Source organism: Ranitomeya imitator, chromosome 6, assembly GCF_032444005.1.
Source record: "Ranitomeya imitator isolate aRanImi1 chromosome 6, aRanImi1.pri, whole genome shotgun sequence".
NCBI lineage: Eukaryota > Metazoa > Chordata > Amphibia > Anura > Dendrobatidae > Ranitomeya > Ranitomeya imitator.
In genome coordinates this window covers 175839976-175859858 of record NC_091287.1, presented here as the reverse complement: position 1 = coordinate 175859858, position 19883 = coordinate 175839976, and the positions used below count along the sequence as shown (strand labels likewise).

Here is a 19883-nt window from a genome sequence, read left to right as displayed (position 1 = left end):
CTGGGAACTCCTTCGAGATTGTTGGAAGGCCATTACCGGTGACTACCTCATGAAGCTCATCAAGAGAATGCCAAGAATGTGCAAAGCAGTCATCAAAGCAAAAGGTGGCTTTTTTTAAGTAACCTAGAATATAAGACATAATTTCAGTTGTTTCACACTTTTTTGTTAAGTATATAATTTCACATGTGTCAGTTCATAGTTTTGATGCCTTCAGTGTGAATGTACAATTTTCATAGTCATGAAAATACAGAAAATCTTTAAATGAGAAGGTGTGTCCAAACTTTTGGTCTGTACTGTACCTGCTAAGTATGTCCATTGGGTCTGGTAGAGCTTCTTTCTGGTATTGGGCTGCTGAAGCATCAATAAGTTGCATCACAATTTTTTCTAAATAACTTTATTTAGCACAAATGTAGCTGTAAGGAAAGCTTTATCTAGTGCTCGTTCACGATGCCCGACGGGACGCTGCTCTCACCCGACGTCTGTCTTGAGCGGATGTCTTTCCGCAACCCGTCCTCCTCCGTCATAGCTGAGACGACTGGCAGCTGACATATGTAAAATCCTGACACTGCACTATATAAAGCTTACCTTTTTGCTAATTTTTGGCTAAATAATGGTATTTAGTAAAATTGGAATATTTAAATTATTTATTTTATTACATTTCTTGGCAAACCCCTTCAAAGACCTGCAACAGTTGAGGAGCCTGTAGGAGGTTTTTGCATTGGGCCCATGATTTTCATGTTTCGCTGTTGGCCTTTGTAAAGCTAACTCATCAGTGCCCAGCTCCCATACTTAAACCCCTTTAATAAGTCATTGCTGATTGGTTAAGACTGCACTGCTTGTTACTATAGCATTGAGGCACTCCGGCATGATGCAGAAGCCGCCATTGGTTGCCATAAACTAGACCCGTATGTCTGATAGGCTGGTGGAAATGTATTGATGATTTGATTGGTTGAAGGGGGTTGAATAGAGCTGTGCAGTGCTCCATTAGCTTGACAAAGATACAGATGTATATTAGGGATCTAACCAGTGCTTGTGTTCTTGTGTTTGTGATGCCATAATAAATGAAGACCATCCTTAATGGATGCTGAAGCCTCCTTCTTTTATAACCGATGTTGGTGCTAAATGTCATTACAACCTATGGTGATGGATGCCGTTAAACAGATAATCGCCTGGTTCAGCATTGTTAAAGCAGCACGGGTATACATAATATTAGTCCATATTGGCTTTCAAACTGGCCATACATGTTCCTTGGCGTCAGACAAAGAGCAAATGACTGGGAATGTTCTGACAGTGCACTTTCCGGGAAAGATTGTGGGCTAGCAACGATCAGATGGAAATTTTAAACAGACACCTTTCCAGATTGACTGTCAGTGGTCACTTAAAGAGATACATTTAATTATTGATTATTGGCTAAATTTCACTTTACGATTTTATTTACAATTGTTTGCTTTCATCAAATGTAGTCTGTGTATGGCCTTAAAGCAGCACTCCCATGAGTTGTTCTTCATTAAATGTGTGTATAGTGTGAGCGTGTTAGTATACTGGCGTGCTATTGCTCTCTCCAGGACCCTGCACCACTCCTCTTCTAGGTCGCCACAGTTGGGACTCGCCGGCTCACTCCATGCTCCAGCTGTGAGCAGGAAGGCTCTTTTATAATATCAGACTGTAGCGCTCCATAGGCTTACATTGTGAAAGTCACTTCCTGGTTATGCAGCGCACAGTGCTACCTGGAGAGTTTATAGAGGGACGTCACCGAGCGGAACAGCACAGTGCTGGATCCCAGAAGGACCATCAGTAGGTGAGTATATTAATACCCTCACACTATACACATACACAAACATATGTAATGAAGAAACATTTTCATGGGAGTGCTTCTTTAAACATCGGCATCCATCACAGCCTTTAATGTAAATGCTTGCTGCTATTCCTGCTGTGAACTCCATATATAAATGAATGTTTGGGGTCTTATTTCTTTGTGTTGCATACTAAAGTCACCAATGTAAACCAAATTATAGCATAGAGTGTATAATTGTGGCATGTCATGTTACTGATGATATATTTTGATATATCCTTTAAATATATTTTCCATGTAGTCATCCTCTCTATACAGTGACCCCCTCGCCACGTCCAGAAGTTACAGGGTTAGTATTCTATTGGTTATGAAATACAAGTTTGCCATTAGAGACTGCTGTCTTCCAACTGACTGCAGAGCCATTATGCTCATGGGTTTATTACACAGTAGCTGAGGGGTTGTGCCATCACACACTTTGTTGTTAAAAGCTCTTAAACAGGTATAAATGTTCACAGAAAATGTGTATAGTAGATTACTTCAATAAGAAATATCTCATTATATGATGTTTGTCGTCCATCACAAGCTACTGAACAGGAGAGCTTGGCTTGTGCGAGGGATTTAAAGGGAACCTGTCACCCCGTTTTTTCAGACTGGTCAGGTGGGCGTGGTGGCATCGCTGTTTCTTCCCCAGCTTTCCGTTGGTGGCGTAGTGGTGTGCGCATGTCCAAGTGCCGAATCCACTGCGCGCAGGTGAAGAAAAAGCGCGCAGATGGAGATCGCGGCCGCCGCGATCTCCATCTGCGCACGCACGGCATCCCATGGCCATTTTCCTGAAGCCCCGTGCAGCAGAGCACTCCATCTGCGCACGCACGGCCTCAGGAAGATGGCCGCCCCCACCGATGACAAGGGTAATAGCGCAGATCGCACGCTTTTTCTTCACCTGCGCGCAGTGGATTCGGCACTCGGACATGCGCACACCACTACGCCACCAACGGAAAGCTGGGGAAGAAACAGCGATGTCACCACGCCCACCTGACCTGACCAGCCTGATTGACAGGCGAAAACGGCGACTTTGGTAATGTATTTTGCAGCATAGGTGAGGAATCAGGGTACACTACATACACTATTGTAACGCACAGCGCAGGCCCTATTTAACAGTATTTTTATCTCAATCTGAAAAAACGGGGTGACAGGTTCCCTTTAAAGATGTACCGTATGACTGCAGGTTCCTCTTCTTCATTGTCTCAGCTGTCACATCACTGCCTTTATACTTTCCTTCCCCACTTCTGTGTTCTTACTCTGTTGCATTCAGTGTTTCATCTTGACAAGTCTTTTTTTTTTTTTTTTTCTAAAAATTATTTCCTTTCCCATGAACACTTTTGCGTCTGTCTCCTATGTAAAAAAAAAAATCAGATCACCAATTCACAGAACAAATAATAAAATGTGTAAAGTTAAATTATAACCCTACAAGTAATGTACCACACTTCAGAAAGATAAAATGTCTATAAGTTTTATTAGAACTTTTTAAAAACGCATTAAATCATATTTAAGTATATGTATATCAGGGAAATACAAAACACATATGCGGACATAAACTGATAAGGGTAATGTCAAATCGAAAATCAATGTTTCTAGTAAGAATGCCCCAAGGCATGTTTCACTCACTGCTTATTCAAGAGGATTGAGAAAGCAATGTGTGAAACGGCATCAGGGTGTTGCCATTCTTTGTGGCATGTGGCCACCTATTATATCTATGATCATGTTCTATTTGTTATTCTATCGCGTATAGATGTCAAGCATTAATATGCATTGTAAATGGATGGTGTAGCAAAACCAGATGGCCACTTTGACTAACAACCAGGAAATGGTTATGTCACACTCTGCTGGGAGAGTTGAGCAGAGTGCGTGTGTTGAAGCTGGTGAGTGACCAGCCAAAAATATGAGTAGTAGCTGGGAGAGAGAGAAGACACTGTATCTTTCTGAATGGAGACTGCATGGGTCAGCTGAAAAGCTTAGCAGTCTGATAGTTGGAGCTGCAGAGTACTGTGTGGAAGCTGCAAACCAGTTCAGTTTGAACTGTGTATGGCGTTGAAGACTTCCGTTTGACATTGGAAACTGCTGGAGCTCAGGCTGAAGGAGATACTGAGACTGGTAGGACCGTACCTCTTCTGTGTATAAAGTTTGCTCCAGGAGAAAGGACTGTAATCTGTTGATTTGCGCCCACATTTACATACATATGCCTGCTGAATGAACGGTTTATTTGCTGTTATAATTTGTACCCAGAACAGGCTGTTTTGGTTTTGAATCCCTTGGCTTTTTATGAAAGCAATAGATTTGCACCTATTTGAACTAAATCGCGTTGCCTGTGTGTAGGCTACCTAATGCCTACCTGAGAGCATGAATCCCTACAATGGATACTTGTTTATTATATACAAAATGCTAATCTGTATGACTTACTATAAACATTGATCTTCAATTTGACATTTTTAAATATCCCTAATATAAATTATAGACATGTAAAAAATAATTATACAAAGAAGAATCATTTCAGAACTTTTTACACCTTTAATGTCATCCATAATCTGTACAAATCCATTGAGAAACAAAATGAAATAATTTTGAGGAGGAAAATGGAAATAAAATTAATGTGGTGTCCTAAGTGTTAACAATTTCTTTTAACTGGGGTTGTGTTCAGAATTACTGTAGTCTATCACATTTAAACTCTTGATAAATAGTTTGTACACGGCTGCCATCATGTTCATTGATTTTGATTCACCTCACTAAAGGTACCGTCACACATAGCGACGCTGCAGCGATACCGACAACGATCCGGATCGCTGCAGCGTCGCTGTTTGGTCGCTGGAGAGCTGTCACACAGACAGCTCTCCAGCGACCAACGATCCCGAGGTCCCCGGTAACCAGGGTAAATATCGGGTAACTAAGCGCAGGGCCGCGCTTAGTAACCCGATGTTTACCCTGGTTACCATCCTAAAAAGTAAAAAAACAAACGCTACATACTTACCTACCGCTGTCTGTCCTCGGCGCTCTGCTTCTCTGGTCTGGCTGTGAGCACCGGGCAGCCAGAAAGCAGAGCGGTGACGTCACCGCTCTGCTTTCCGGCTGACCGACGCTCACAGCCAGAGCAGGAGGAGAGCAGAGCACAGCGCTGGAGGACAGACAGCGGTAGGTAAGTATGTAGTGTTTGTTTTTTTACTTTTAGGATGGTAACCAGGGTAAACATAGGGTTACTAAGCGCGGCCCTGCGCTTAGTTACCCGATGTTTACCCTGGTTACCAGCAAAGACATCGCTGAATCGGTGTCACACACGCCGATTCAGCGATGTCTACGGGGAGTCCAGCGACGAAATAAAGTTCTGGACTTTCTTCCCCGACCAGCGATCTCCCAGCAGGGGCCTGATCGCTGCTGCCTGTCACACTGGACGATATCGCTAGCGAGGACGCTGCAACGTCACGGATCGCTAGCGATATCGTCTAGTGTGACAGTACCTTTAAGGTTTCTCTGTTGTAGTAGGGTTTTCCTGACATTTTCTTAGTTGCATTTTACAGCAAAAGCCATGGTCTGTAATCGGCTTATAACACAGCAAAGGAATCTCATTGTTGAAAGTCATCTATCAGGAGAAGGGTACAAGAAAACTAAGATATTAGATATGCCATGGAACACTGTCATGATGGTCGTCAAGAAATTTGGCACAACATTGACATTAACTAGACCTGAATGTGCCTCAAAAATTGATGAAAGGGAGTCTCAACATAAACTAACAGTATGTACTGAAAATATACAGGTGCATCTCACAAAATTAGAGTATCATCAAAAAGTTAATTTATTTCAGTTCTTCAATACAAAAAAAGAAACTCATATATAGAGTCATTACAAACCGAGTGATTTATTTCAAGTGTTTATTTCTGTTAATGTTGATGATTATGGCTTACAGCCAATAAAAACCCAAAAGTCATTATCTCAGTAAATTAGAATACTGTATAACACAAGCTTGAAAAATGATTTTAAAATCCGAAATGTTGGCCTACTGAAATGTGTGTTCAGTAAATGCACTCAATACTTGTCGAGGCTCCTTTTGCATCAATTACCACATCAATGTGGTGTGGCATGGAGGCGATCAGCCTGTGACACTGCTGAGGTGTTATCGAAGCCCGGGTTGCTTTGATAGCAGCCTTCAGCTCGTCTGCATTGTTGGGTCTGGTGTCTCCAATCTTCCTCTTGACAATATCCCATACATTCTCTATGGGGTTAAGGTCAGACGAATTTGCTGGCCAATCAAGCACAGTGATGCTGTTGTTTTAAACCAGGTATTGGTACATTTGGCAGTGTGGACAGGTGCCAAGTCCTGCTAGAGGATGAAATTTTCCATCTCCAAAAAGCTTGTCAGCAGAGGGAAGCATGAAAAGCTCTCAAATTTCCTTGTACTGAAGTAAATTAACTTTTAGATGATATTCTAATTTTGTGAGAAGCACCTGTAGGTGGAATATAAATTTAGTGTTCTGATTGCTGCCTCTGATCTCTCACTGTTGATTATTGACCTCTGGCTTGACTGAGCTTTCTTTGTAGATAGTGCTTACTCCAGGAATGCCACCTATCAATCACCAGTGAGGTAAGCGGGGGACTGTACAGCCAATGACGGAACAGTGTACTGATCCTCTTGGTCACCCCAAAAGTACAACAAGCACCATTATTAGCATATTTGATTATCTTCAGTATTTCAGAATGGAGGCAATGATTAGAGCACTAATGCGGACATTTTTATAAGGGCTATGTGCTTCATTTATGTTACCATAACCAAAGCAATACAAAACATGAAACCACCCAAAAAATATGCAGGCTAGAACAGAATTAAAACACACCTTTATTTATAAAAAGTGGCAAATGATTACAATAAATATAAAATAATTAAAAAACGTGCGCAGGAGTAGGACTAACTAACATATAAAAATAGTATAATTATTCACAGCAACCCCAGGGAACCTCAATATAAGGATTATTATGTGTTACTCAGCTGTGGATACCATATTGTGCAAAAAGGCAAATATTCGAGCACTATGTGATATGTATAGAAAATCAATATAAAAAAAAGTCAATCAAAGGCAGATGATTTGCCAAAATAAAGTGCAGTGCAAAAAGTGCAACAGACTACAGGACAAAGCCAAATATTATGTGATAAACGTACCCAAGAATCAATAATCAATTAATCAAAAAGCAGAAAATATATAAAGTGCTATCGTGCAAAGACCATAAATTAGGGTCAAGCAATGTGCAAAATATATAAAAATCCACAAAAGCAAAACAGGTGCAAAAATTGTGTAAAGTGGCACAGCGAGATATAAGTAGTATACCTGGGGAGTAAGCTGGGTCCCGTGCCTGCGCACAACCCTCACGGTACACCATGATTGCCTGTTCGTTATATAGAATATTGTTCTGATATATATCATATTTTTGGATAGTTTTGGGTGTTCTGTGTTTTCAAAATTCATTTATGTTATCAGTTTGGTCTTACAGGCTCTGTTTAAAATGAAATGATTTGTTCATTGGTTGGGGTCCAGCTGTTGAAACCCTTACTGACCCCAGGAGCATTCGTGCCAGATCCCCCATTTCATTAGAGAGATAAACAAATAAAGCCAATGTTTTTGGCTATTTTGTATGTTTCATAGAAGTGGTTATATCTCTTTGAGAATTGAATACTAGGACCGTTGCTGACATATCCCTACAATCTAAAGATGGAGGATATCGTTTTCCTTTCAGAGTTCACCATTCACATAAGGGTGATGCAAAACAGCCAGTGGTGCGAACTCTGGCCTATGTGTGCAAGTCCCATAAAGAAATGACTGAGCCAGTATAACAAAGCTTTCTCATGGGATTGGGAGCGAGGGACTTATGTTCTTTGGATCAGTAGGGCCCTCATCTAATGGATCTGCCTTTATTGCCCTAAGAAAAAATAAGGCTGTATATACATTCAAAGCTAATCATAAACCAGCATTCATAAAACCGCTTGTTTCATGATTCTTTCAGTATAAACAGGATGTCACTCACCCAATGAACATGTAAAACTCGTGTTCATGGGGAAAAATGTAGTACAGATCGCTCAGTGTGCTTTGTTTACTTTGGTCTTCTGTGTAAACAGGCATTTAAAGAGCTCCCAATTGATAAAGTTTGCCAATCAACAGTTGTATCGTGCCGCTAGTTGGTCTGTGTAAATGAGAGAAATTTGCCATGGTTTAGAGACAACATGGTTCCTGTAATGCAGTGAGATATTGTATTGTCTATAGTGTAAAGACTACATTTCCAAGGATGAATAAAGTGATTTCTGGAATAGCCAGGCACAGACTTTCTTCTGCCAAATTTACTCTGAGGTTTCTCTCTCTATTTTTTAACTAACACAGCAGTAATAAGACTTTCATCTGTAAAATCAGAGGTTGAGTGCCAGGCTCTCAGTAAAAATGATGTTTTGTTTGCAGACATCTCCGAAGCTAAGCACTAGCTTGGCCCGAAGTGCCAGTTCGGTTCGTATTTGCAGTCTGCTTGATCCACTTTTGTGAAATGCAATGAAATTTGACTTATTTGTAGGAATAAAATGTTGGCTTTTGGGAGTTGAATGCAAAATGCTAATCGTTGTTGTGTTTCTACTTTGCTTTTTGTAATGTTTCTTATGCTGTTTTATTAAACTGGATAATTAACAATTCAAAATTCAGGCTGCTCTGCCTGGACTTAACCCAAAAGCTGCCTTACCTGGGAAATCGTTCATTAAACAATAACTTGATTTTGCTGGGAAATAGTTGTTAGACCTGCATCACCATGCCGCCATTATAAGCAACTGTTCCCTGACAAAATCAAGTCATTTGCTTATAATACTGTTCAAAATCAGAAGTAGTTAATTCCATGTCATGGCTGCAACCCGGTCGATCTGTTTGACCTTACTGACCTTACAATCAGATGACTGCTTGCTCAACTCAGTGAAAGCATGTCTTGGAGATGGCTATGGACATGGCTTGGGCAACTTGCACAACAGTAAAGGTTAGCCATGATTGCTCTTGGGAATGGACTAAGGATGACAGATAACACAAATTATTTTACAATTAATCATCATAATTGTGACTAAGATTATAGTGGACCTCTTCCCACCCCCCCCCCCCCACCCCATATTTCTGTCTTAGACATCACTCTATGAAGATGGCTTTACTAACTCGTACACTTCCAGAACTGTAAGTGACAGGTTTCTTGTGCCTTTTATTCTTATTCTGAAAATCTTGAATACATGTTCGTCATCTATTAATTTTGTTGTTTTTTTACTACTGCGATCACCAGCCATCTGAGTACAGCTACACTTCTTCCAGAGCCAGCTCTACAAAAAGCAGTCCTGTGGTGAGAGCTCCCGCTGCATGAGTGTGTGCACGGTCTCCTTCACTAAAAGGGTTTTCCCATACATACTAATCTAGAGTACTCTCACAGTGATCACCTAATGTATTCCTGCGGTTTCACAGGCTAGAGAATGAAGGCCCGTGTAGATAGGCTGATTTCTGTCCACTATCGGCATCATGTTGTCAGTAGCACATCCCCGTATACAGAGAGCGATATGCTGCTGAAAACAAACATTTTTATCCTGGCATAAATCATTTGATCACTCAATGAATTTTGCTCGTTCATCAAGTGATCACTAAGTAGTGTAGTCATGATTATCGACTCCTCTAAATATGTCTTAAGAAACCAAGCCCTTGCAACTTCTCGCTGGCAAGGATATATAAGGTAGAGGTTCTGAGACATTCAAAAGAAGAACAAGGGGATCCATAACGCATACTGTATTTAAAGGGAACCTGTCACCCCCAAAATGGAAGATGAGCTATGCCCACCGGCATCAGGGGCTTATCTACAGCATTCTGGAATGCTGTAGATAAGCCCCCGATGTATCCTGAAAGATGAGAAAAAGAGGTTAGATTATACTCACCCAGGGGCGGTCCCGGTCCGGTTTCGGTCCGATGGGCGTCGGGAAAGGTCAGAGAGGCCCGGCGCCTGCGCACTGCAGTACCTTGTGCTGCCCTCAACAGCTATACCAAGTGACCGAAGCACGGTCCATTGACTCTAGATGAACATTTGTTATGTTAAAGGGTGTTCCAACCATTATAAATTGGTTAGAAAACTGCTCTGTTATAGTATAACAACTAATACTTCACATATCCTCCACTGCTCTGCTTTTAATGCATCGTGAGTAGAGTTGGTGAGAATCCATGCCTAGTCCATCGTCCACATTGGTATCCTGTGATGGCTGGACGGGAGCCCTGAGAACTGCCTCTTGCCTGACTGGTTCCTATCTTGATTAGCAGGCCTGGTATAAGGTCATTGTTGTGACACGTGACGTCACACCACACCGGCTAATCAAAAGATGAGCCAACGATATCATCAGCTAAGAAGCCGCAACAGCTTAATCCCGTGGCTGAATAGACCAGGTCCTGTGAGTAGATTTTGCGCCAACCCTAATCCTGATGTCTTATCACCTAATTGGTGGATAGGTGATTTTTGTACACTTGAATACTCCTTTAACATTATTTGGGGCACCACCATAGGAAGCAATGTGTTGACCTGCTGCATTTTATTATGTTCCTCCTCTGTAGTGTACGGATGATGAGGGATCTGTGTCATATAGTGCTGGACGAGGACGAAGAGATAGTGTGGTGAGCTCAGTTTTCACACCAGTTAAATGAGTTGCACATGATTTTTAATGGATATTTGCCCTTTTTATGAAAGTTGAGCTATTCTTAAGAATATTTGCAGTGTTTCTAAAAAAAAAAATAAAAAAAAACACTTTTGCGTAATTTTCACCCAAAAAAAATTTGTCACCGAGATTGTATTTTTCTTCAAATGGTATTCATTGTTTAGAAAAACAAAACCATAGTTGTCACTTTTAATCTATGCAGCCCTTTATTCTTCTTGTGGGTATGACAATGAGCAATACCAATAAGATCAGCAGTATCACTTTAACTTCAGTTTTTCAGTTTTGTTAGCGGGACAGTAAAATTAGAGCTCCTGCAAGAAACGAATCTGTCTCATGATTGGCACAAATGGCGCCAATGGGACCCCATGTTTTGCCTTATATTTTGGTATCCATCATTTTAGTGTAAAATAAGCGCAGCAGTATGCTTGTAAAAAAATGATTTGTCTATGGCATCAGAACAATCCGTTTAGAAAGATTTCCAGATTGGTGCCACACTATTGTATGACCACGAAGTGGCGCCATTTGCAACTCAAAACACTGCTCTACTCTGAATTTGTTTCCACCCCGATTGTACTTTCTTTACATATCGATGTGCTTCTGTTCTCCTTTCCTCTTTGTGTTTCTGCTAATGTTATAGTTTGAATTTCCAGACACATTGGGGCAGGTTTATCAAAACTGTCTAATTCTGTCTTTAAGGGTATGTGCACACGTCAGGATTTTCTAGCAGAAATTTCCTGACAAAAACCAAACATTTCTGCCAGAAATCCGCATGCATTTTTGACGCATTTTTGGTGCGTTTTTTGTGCGTTTTTTCCCAAATGCATAGAATAGCGGGAAAAACGCAGAAAATCCGCAAAATTAATGAACATGCTGCTTTTTTTACCGCAATGCTTTTTTTTTGCGAAAAAAAACGCATCATGTGCACAAAAATTGCAGAATGCATTCTAAATGATAGGATGCATATGTCTGCAGTTTGTAATGCGTTTTTATCGCGAAAAAAACGTGAAAAAACCTGAACGTGTGCACATACCCTAACATGCCCCAGATCTATCAGCGCTTCATGCTGTTTGATAAATCTGTCTAATTTTAAGACTGTCTAGTTTACATTACTTAGTTGGCTTACATTATACCAGAGGTATGCGCCAAATATACTGCAAGTTGGGAACCACAGTTGTTTTTTTTTTTTGCAAATTATACCAGAATGTTGGTGCATTTATTGTGTTAAATATTCCCCATTGTCTTACGTTCTGCAGAACACCATATTATTTTGCCTATCTACTGCCAAACCTCAGAGTATGGAATTAGTGCTATAAATGTTTTTCATTTTTTTAGGGAATCTGTAAAACTTTGCAGCCAGGTATGCAGCAGCGCTGGGAGAAGCCAGGCGAGGTCATCGCTGTACTAGTCTAGTCTCCGGCTATGGTCCTCAGCCAGATCTTCTAATTATATATTTTCTGAAACGCTCCTGCGTTACTGTAGCCAGGCGCTAGTTCATGCTGCACGTGGTTTGGCTGGCATGGATCAGCTGACAGGTTCCCTTTAAAAAGAGACCCCTCGGATGCATTACACGGTATATTGTACGCAATGTGATCTTCCCTGTATTTTGTAATGTTATAATATCACTTTATGAATATATTCACTACTATTGATTTACGGAATATGTTGGCGCTATATAAATAAAATTATTATGATTATTATTAATTTTAAGTTTTCCCCTAGTAAGCAGTAATTATACAAGTTGTCTTAGACATAAAACTTCCGAACCAAAAATGCTACTCGGCTCCTGTTTAGACGAGGGTACACTGAATATTTCAATCTGTGTGTATATCTCAAGTGGATGTTTGAGTTTTTATTGTTCCTGCGTTTCTTCAAGTTATCAGACTTTTCTGACCAGAGTGAATCTGCAGCAGATTATTTTAGTCGCTCCAATCGTCGGGGCAGCATTGTGTCTGATGAGATCAGCATCCCCGATCTCAACAACGTGAGTTGTAATGCATGCAGACTGGCGTGTGCAGTGAATCTTATTTTCCTCATCATGCCCTTACCTGCTGTGACATGACTATTCTGTTAACAAACTTCCATGATAATCTAGGATTGCTTTTATCTTAACTATTTTTTGGGGCCGAAATATTTGTGGCTAAGTGACTATTTAGCATGAGTTTGAAGTATCACCTAAAATAAGACAAAAAACGTACAGTGGGGCAAAAAAGTATTTAGTCAGTCAGCAATAGTGCAAGTTCCACCACTTAAAAAGATGAGAGGCGTCTGTAATTTACATCATAGGTAGACCTCAACTATGGGAGACAAACTGAGAAAAAAAAATCCAGAAAATCACATTGTCTGTTTTTTTTAACATTTTATTTGCATATTATGGTGAAAAATAAGTATTTGGTCAGAAACAAACAATCAAGATTTCTGGCTCTCACAGACCTGTAACTTCTTCTTTAAGAGTCTCCTCTTTCCTCCACTCATTACCTGTAGTAATGGCACCTGTTTAAACTTGTTATCAGTATAAAAAGACACCTGTGTACACCCTCGAGCAAAAATCCCAGAACCACGCGGGGGGACCTAGTGAATGAACTGCAGAGAGCTGGGACCAATGTAACAAGGCCTACCATAAGTAACACACTACGCCACCATGGACTCAGATCCTGCAGTACCAGACGTGTCCCACTGCTTAAGCCAGTACATGTCCGGGCCCGTCTGAAGTTTGCTAGAGAGCATTTGGATGATCCAGAGGAGTTTTGGGAGAATGTCCTATCGTGTGATGAAACCAAACTGGAACTGTTTGGTGGAAACACAACTTGTCGTGTTTGGAGGAAAAAGAATACTGAGTTGCATCCATCAAACACCATACCTACTGTAAAGCATGGTGGTGGAAACCTCATGCTTTGGGGCTGTTTCTCTGCAAAGGGGCCAGGACGACTGTTCCGGGTACATGAAAGAATGAATGGGGCCATGTATCGTGAGATTTTGAGTGCAAACCTCCTTCCATCAGCAAGGGCATTGAAGATGAAACATGGCTGGGTCTTTCAACATGACAATGATCCAAAGCATACCGCCAGGGCAACGAAGGAGTGGCTTCGTAAGAAGCATTTCAAGGTCCTGGAGTGGCCTAGCCAGTCTCCAGATCTCAACCCTATAGAAAACCTTTGGAGGGAGTTGAAAGTCCATGTTGCCAAGTGAAAAGCCAAAAACATCACTGCTCTAGAGGAGATCTGCATGGAGGAATGGGCCAACATACCAACAACAGTGTGTGGCAACCTTGTGAAGACTTACAGAAAACGTTTGACCTCTGTCATTGCCAACAAAGGATATATTACAAAGTATTGAGATGAAATTTTGTTTCTGACCAAATACTTATTTTCCACCATAATATGCAAATAAAATGTTAAAAAAACAGACAATGTGATTTTCTGGATTTTTTTTTCTCAGTTTGTCTCCCATAGTTGAGGTCTACCTATGATGTAAATTACAGACGCCTCTCATCTTTTTAAGTGGTGGAACTTGCACTATTGCTGACTGACTAAATACTTTTTTGCCCCACTGTATGTGCTCACCACGGTTGCTAGTATGGTGGAAACAGAGGTACCAGGAGCCAGTTGGGTGCCAAATCCTGCTGGTGAAGCACAGCAACCATGGAGGACAAGGACAAAGTGTAGCACAGCCATCCGTTGAAGATAAATATTATTTTATTCTTGATCCATTGAAACAAGTGGATCCATACAAGATACATATAAAAAGTAACATAGTTATTAAGGTTAACAGTAACTGACATACTGGAAACACATTAATTGTTTGCGGTCCAAAATATGAGACCAAAAAATAAGAGCGCGTCTGCGACTCCAAACAATACATTAAACCTATAGAGAACTAGGAGTATACTCTCATGGGTACAGATATAGATATAAGAAATAGAGCCCAAATCATGAATTTGCAATATCAAAAACAGTTTTTATTAGACAGAGCTCAATTCACAATAAATACCGGCTAAAGGCCAAAGTACAAAACACATAACGAGAAAGTACGCGGGGGACCCCCGAGGAAGCCAACAACGCGAAACGCGCATCGGGGCAATATATCCAGCCTGCCGAGGTCTCTCCTTCCCACATGGGTAAGCAACTGCTGCGTTTGGGCTAATAAGCATGGGTATTTCTGTTACAGTAGGAACGGCTATTACTGGTTTGGCTCCCCATTCAAGTGAAATGATTAGTGAGATGCCCACTTTACAAACCTGCACCTGCTCTTAGCACCAACAAATATGGAGGCACCTTGTCTGGCGTTTTTTTTTGTATTTTATTTTTCGTGTTCTCTCCCCTACTTTCTCATTATGTGTTTTGTACTTTGGCCTTTAGCCGGTATTTATTGTGAATTGAGCTCTGTCTAATAAAAACTGTTTTTGATATTGCAAATTCATGATTTGGGCTCTATTTCTTATATCTATATCTGTACCCATGAGAGTATACTCCTAGTTCTCTATAGGTTTAATAGTTATTAAGGTTGAAGGAAGACTTTAAGTTCATCTAGTTCAACCCATAGCCTAACCTAACATGCCCTAACATGTTGAACCAGAGGAAGGCAAAAAAAAAAACCCATGTGGCAAAGACTAAGCTCCACATTGGGGAAAAAAAGTCCTTCCTGACTCCACATACGGCAATCAGACTAGTTCCCTGGATCAACGCCCTATCAAGGAATCTAGTATATATACCCCGTAACATTACACTTTTCAAGAAAAAGTGACGCCTTTCCGGCATAAAAACAACGCCCTTAATCATACTATCATTGAAAGGCGTTTTACGCTAGAAATGCATCAGTTTTTATATGTAGATTGTGTGCATCCTCTTGTTTTAATGGATCAAGAATAAAGAAGTTTTTATCTACCCTGCATGGTTCTGCTACATTTCATCCTTGTCTCCTCCATTATCACCTAAAATAATGCTAATCAAGAATACCGATGTTTGGTTTGGACTTGTGCTCACACCATGATAATCGTGAATGTGAATAGCAAAAATATAACGATAACTAAGGGTGAAGGCTTGGACAAGTATTTGTGTGGGTAGGTCTAAGCTAATCATCCTAATAACTGTTGAACAGGTATGAGCATGATCATAATATCTAATATATGCATGATATTGACTACCATGAATTAGTGTTCTCACAAGGGTTGTTGTTAGGACTGTTCTGTCTCAGGGAACTATCTGTCGAAGACTCTTGCCCTTAGGGTTGGTTTTCCTTTAAGATTGGTGAGTTTAGGGAAAATCAGAGGTGTCTGCATATGATCATATTTTAGGGGTTGTCTGAGAGTTAAAAAATATGGCTAGCTGCAGGAAAGCAGCCATCACTCACCTGTTGCATTGGTTGTCCAGGACGTTATTTTTAAGACCTTTACTGGTTATAAAAAAATAAGTCATACAGTGGTCCCCTGCAATGCCCATTCCTACACCTACCTGTTCCCCTGGCCACTGCTCTCTGGTCCTGTGTCCACACACCAGAAGTGCCCGCTCAACCAATCACTGAGCTGAACTGACATTTGTGGCAATTTCTGGTCCGTTTAGACTGGAATAGGCAGTGGAGACCAGTAGGGACTGAGTATGCAGCGGAACTAGAGCTGCTGATGATTGCAAGGGTGAGTATTCTATTTTTTTAGCATTGTAAGCCCTTTAAACATATTTTTCCCCTGGAAAACCTCTTGGAATCTCGTCTTCCTCCAGTATTTATGCTTTGGTGGTGCATGGCCATGTATGTCTGTTTTCTGGGTGACCTTATGCTGTACATGTACATAGCCTCTGTCTTTAGCAATGGTTTTCACATTTATGGCTTGTGACTGCTAACACCAGCTAATTGCAATGGTCCAAGGTAACATGTTATGGCATGTCATTGGCCATAAAATACTCTGTGTCCACCAAATCACCAGAGCATTGGTACTTGAGCAATTTGGGATTTAACAAGTGAGTAATGTTGGGGGATGTGGCTTTTCATTTTCTAGAGATAGCTTAATTTTGAAACTCTCAGACAACCCCATTAATGTGGAAAAATGTTAACTGAAATATCAACTCCTGCCGCTCAGTATTTTGAGTTGATCTAACAATTGTCTAATTTCACAGGTTATGTGCTGGCGTGGCTTCAATTTTTGTAAAGTTTTGTTTTTAACTTGTTGTTGTTATTAGTAAAACCTCGACTACAACTGTCTGCTTTTTATTGTTTTTTAAAGAGGTTTTTATGTTTTCTCTGGCTGAAGTTTGTTATGCAAAAACAAACTGTATTTTACACAGCCTCCCCATGTCCATCACGGAGTCTCCACTGATGCTGCCACTTTCTGTTATTGTCAGCAGCGCTGACATCACGTAGAACGGCACTGCAGCCAGTAACTTAGCGGCTCGTATAGTCAACTCAGCAGAGCTGCTGAGCTCTATTGTTGTCTGTAGCGCTGTTGACGCGATATCAATAATAGCAGAAATTGGGAGGTGCAGAGACGTGGCAATGGACCTGGGGAGGGTAAATAAAGAAAACAGGGTTTTTTTGTGTTCAAACTGCATGCAGGGGACAGTGGCTTCCCAAAATCCTTTTAAAATAACTGGTATTTTATGGCGAAAGATGATTATACATCCTTATATTTGGTTACATCCACTAATGTTCTATTCATGTAGTACATGCCCTGCTTCTATAAATGAAATAAAGATTTATTTTCTGTTTTCTCTATTTTTAAAGCTGGACGAGAAGAGCGACAAGCAGTATTCTGAAGGTTATTCCAGGGTAAGTACAATGTACATGGCTCATCTTTCAAATTCCTGCTCTCTATGCCTTTTAATAACCCTTTAGGTGTTGGTGGAAAATTTATGTACTGACTGCTACTTCAGTGACATTTCCCATGTAACGGTGTGTTGGGGACTCTTGGTCACAGAAATCTCCAACCATCACTAAAGAAGTTCAAGTTGATTTGTCTGATTTATGCAAAGCCCTCGTTGTTCTTTGAATTATGTAAGATTCAGTTTAAAGGGATTCTCCAGGAATCTATAAAAGAAAAAGAAAGAATATATCATTATAAATTGGGCTGCCGTCTTTTTACTCTGTCAGAAACCTGTTCTAGCATGGTAGTAGGACAGGTGCCTGTAAGCATGTGCAGTTGCAAGCTCCACATTCTCCCTTTATGTGTAGAGAAGATTTGCCCCCCAGTTGATATTCTGATCTGTTGCCGGAGAAACAAGAGTGGCTGAGGTAAGTAGAGGCTGTTCACCCTGCTGTCCACCCTGACATTCTGATCTAATATTGGAGACACCATGGATGATGAGATAAGAAGAGGCTGCTTACACTGCTGTCCACCCTGACATTCTGATCCAATACTGGAGATACCATGGATGATGAGATAAGAAGAGGCTGCTCACACTGCTGTCTACCCTGACATTCTGATCTAATACTGGAGATACCATGGATGATGAGATAAGAAGAGGCTGCTTACACTACTGTCCACCCTGACATTCTGATCCAATACTGGAGATACCATGGATGATGAGATAAGAAGAGACTGCTCACACTGCTGTCCACCCTGACATTCAGATCTAATACTTGACACACTAAGGTGTTGAGGTCAGAAGAGGCTTCTCACACTGCTGTCCACCCTGTCTTATTGATGTAATACTGGGGATATCAGGGGTGATGAGGTGTAACTAGACTGCTAACATTGCTGACCACTTTGTCTTTCTAAATGATGTGTGGCTACTGTTACTTGGAGATAGCTTCCCAGTACGTGGTATACAGTAGCTTATCAACAGTTTAAAGTAGGAGACCTTCCTCCTGCACATGTTCTCAGGTACTTTTTCTAATAAGGGTAAGTTCACACTGGACATTTTTGCTGCATTTTTTTTCTGCAGCAAAACCTGATTTCTTGGCAGGAAAGAAGCTGCCGCAAAAAAGCATGTTTTGGTGTGTTTGTTTGTAGTTTTGGTGCATTTTTCCATTAGTTTTTGGGGCTATCTTGTGTCTCTTTGAACATGCTAATAAAGTTGTGTCCCCAGAGGAAAATAAAAACTACTTCCTGTAGAACCATACCTCCTAGATCCTTTGAAAAGCCGGCAATTCATGTGCCTCGTACAGTAAAATCACACTGACAGGTTAGAATAGAACAGATAGAATAGATATAGAATACATAGATATATACATCTAGATGTCGGATATATATATATATATATATATATATATATATATATATATTTGTGTGTGTGTGTGCATGTATATATATATTTGTGTGTATGAGTGTGTGCATATATATGTGTGTGTATATATATATATATATATATATATACATATATATTACATATATATTACATATATATTACATATATAGATAGAAGAAAAGCCGGCAATTCATCTGCCGTGTACTTTTAAATCACACTGACAGGTTAGAATAGATATATAAACATAGAATACATAGATATCAGTGACACACACATACACATATATATGTATATATATTACATAGATAGAAGAAAAGCTGGCAATTCAGCTGCCACGTAGCGTAAAATCATATCAGGAGCCAACAGGATAGAAGAGATGGATTACACACAGTAAATACATATAGAATAGGTAAATATATATAGATAAATCCTATATAGAAAAGAAATACCAAAATATATTGATAATAACTCAAAAAAATAATAAATATTCAACAAAGAGCATATACCCCAAAAAGAATATTTACTGACAACTAGTGTTGAGCGATAACTTCCGATATCGGAAAGTATCGGTATCGGATAGGATCGGCCGATATTCAAAAAATATCGGATATCGCCGATACCGATACCCGATCCCAATGCAAGTCAATGGGACCAAAATATCGGAATTAAAATAAACCCTTTCTTTTCTTGTAGGTTCATTCTACATGAAGGAAAACAACTAAGAATAATGCAGGATGTATTTGGGGAGGTGGCGGAGACATTAAAGTCATAGAGGTTTAGCCCAATCAAATAGAATAGCATGTTTTTTTTTTGTTTTTTTTAAAGACGTTCGGAGTGACAAAGATATTGACTATGTAAATATTTTTTTTATTTTGTCAGATATTGATGTTTCACTATTCCACGCCCTTCCCCTTCTTTTTTTTTTTTACTTTTCCCACACTTTCATCTTCATCATCATCAGCATCTTTGACATCAACTTCTTCTTCACCTTATTCATCTTCTTCTTCATCCTTTACCTTTTTTTTTTTTTTTATTACATTCTTCATATTCATTTTATTCAACTATTATTATTCTTCCTATTCTACATATTCATTTTATTCAACTGTATTATTCTTCCTATTCTACTTCTTCATCATATTCTCATTTGTGACAGGCATTCCCGTAGTTGTTATCTATAAAAGTTGGA

At 40.1% G+C, this 19883-nt stretch overlaps 1 protein-coding gene across 4 annotated transcripts in view; it reads left to right on the top strand.

Annotated features, from left to right (window-relative positions):
• Positions 1-19883, top strand: part of LRRFIP2 (LRR binding FLII interacting protein 2) — a 161651-nt gene that overhangs the window by 74504 nt on the left and 67264 nt on the right. For all 4 annotated transcript variants that reach the window (XM_069730321.1, XM_069730319.1, XM_069730320.1 and 1 more), the window contains exon 4: positions 17235-17279. In XM_069730321.1, coding sequence (XP_069586422.1) covers positions 17235-17279 — 45 coding nt within the window. The remainder of the gene's footprint in view (positions 1-17234; positions 17280-19883) is intronic.